This window comes from Notothenia coriiceps, unplaced genomic scaffold, assembly GCF_000735185.1.
Source record: "Notothenia coriiceps isolate Sejong01 unplaced genomic scaffold, NC01 NC01_scaffold00000686, whole genome shotgun sequence".
Taxonomy (NCBI): Eukaryota; Metazoa; Chordata; class Actinopteri; order Perciformes; family Nototheniidae; genus Notothenia; species Notothenia coriiceps.
The window spans coordinates 1-1,352 of record NW_011333387.1 but is presented as its reverse complement, the minus strand read 5'-3'; the positions used below and the strand labels follow the sequence as shown (position 1 = coordinate 1,352).

General features: G+C 59.2%; 1 protein-coding gene across 1 annotated transcript; it reads left to right on the top strand.

Annotated features, from left to right (window-relative positions):
* The first annotated feature begins 240 nt into the window (after window positions 1–240).
* On the top strand, window positions 241–1,346 carry LOC104956897 (oocyte zinc finger protein XlCOF15-like). The gene has a single exon (XM_010784472.1). The coding sequence runs from the start codon at window positions 330–332 to the stop codon at window positions 1,005–1,007; it is 678 nt and encodes a 225-aa protein (XP_010782774.1). The 5' UTR covers window positions 241–329; the 3' UTR covers window positions 1,008–1,346.
* The last annotated feature ends 6 nt before the right edge of the window (window positions 1,347–1,352 follow it).

Sequence of the window (1,352 nt, the reverse complement as noted above, 5' to 3'; positions counted from 1 at the left end):
GAAACGAAGAGACGAGCTGCAGCCGAAGAAGCACCGCTGTTTGTCTCCTGACTACCTGTCTGTCTCTACCTGTCTGTCTCTACCTGTCTTTCTCCTGACTACCTGTATGTCTCTACCTGTATGTCTCTACCTGTCTCTCTCGACCTGTCTCTCTCTACCTGTCTCTCTCGACCTGTCTCTCTCGACCTGTCTCTCTCGACCTGTCTCTCTCGACCTGTCTCTCTCGACCTGTCTCTCTCTACCTGTCTCCTGACTACCTGTCTGTCTCCTGTCTCAGGTGTGAGAAGTGTGGAGAAGGTTTTTCTGGAACGTGGGCCCTGAAGAGCCACATGCTGGTCCACGGTGTGGAGAAGCCCTTCATGTGTGACCTGTGTGGAAAGACCTTCTTCTATAACTGCCAGCTGCAGAAGCACCAGCAGCTGGTCCACGGGGAGAAGCAGCGTCGGGGGGGTGGCGCGGCGGGGAGGCGGAGAGAAACCGTAGAGAAACCTTTCGGCTGTAAAGTCTGTCCGAAGAGCTTCAGCAGCTCCGCCACGCTCAGGACGCACGAGAAGAGCCACGCCGAGAACAAGGAGTTCAGCTGCGACTCCTGCGGGAAGACCTTCCACCTGAGACACCTGTACCTGTACCACCTGAGGACGCACAGCGGCGAGCGGCCGCACGTCTGCGCCGTCTGCAGCAAAGGCTTCCTGTTGCAGTCGCAGCTGAAGCAGCACGAGCTGCTGCACACCGGAGAGAAGCCGCACCGCTGCCAGACCTGCGGGAAGGAGTTCAGGACGCCGCAGAACTACCACCGCCACCTGCTGGTCCACAGCGGAGAGAAACCCTACGCTTGCTCCGTCTGCAGCAGGAAGTTCAGGCAGTCCAACCAGCTGAAGTCTCACATGCAGATCCACACCGGCGTCAAGCTGTACTCCTGCCAGCGCTGCAACCACGGCTTCTCCGACTCCAGACAGCTGAAGAAGCACCGCTGCGGAGACGAGCTGCAGCCGAAGAAGCACCGCTGAGGAGACGAGGAGACGAGCTGCAGCCGAAGAAGCACCGCTGAGGAAACGAGGAGACGAACTGCAGCCGAAAAAGCCCCGCTGAGGAGACGAGCTGCAGCTGAAGAAGCACCGCTGAGGAAACGAGGAGAAGAACTGCAGCCGAAGAAGCACCGCTGAGGAGACGAGCTGCAGCCGAAGAAGCACCGACGAGGAGACGAGCTGCAGCCGAAGAAGCACCGCTGAGGAGACGAGCTGCAGCCGAAGAAGCACCGCTGAGGAAACGAAGAGACGAGCTGCAGCCGAAGAAGCACCGCTGAGGAGACGAGGAGACGAGCTTCAGCCGAAGAAGCACCGCTGAGGAGATGA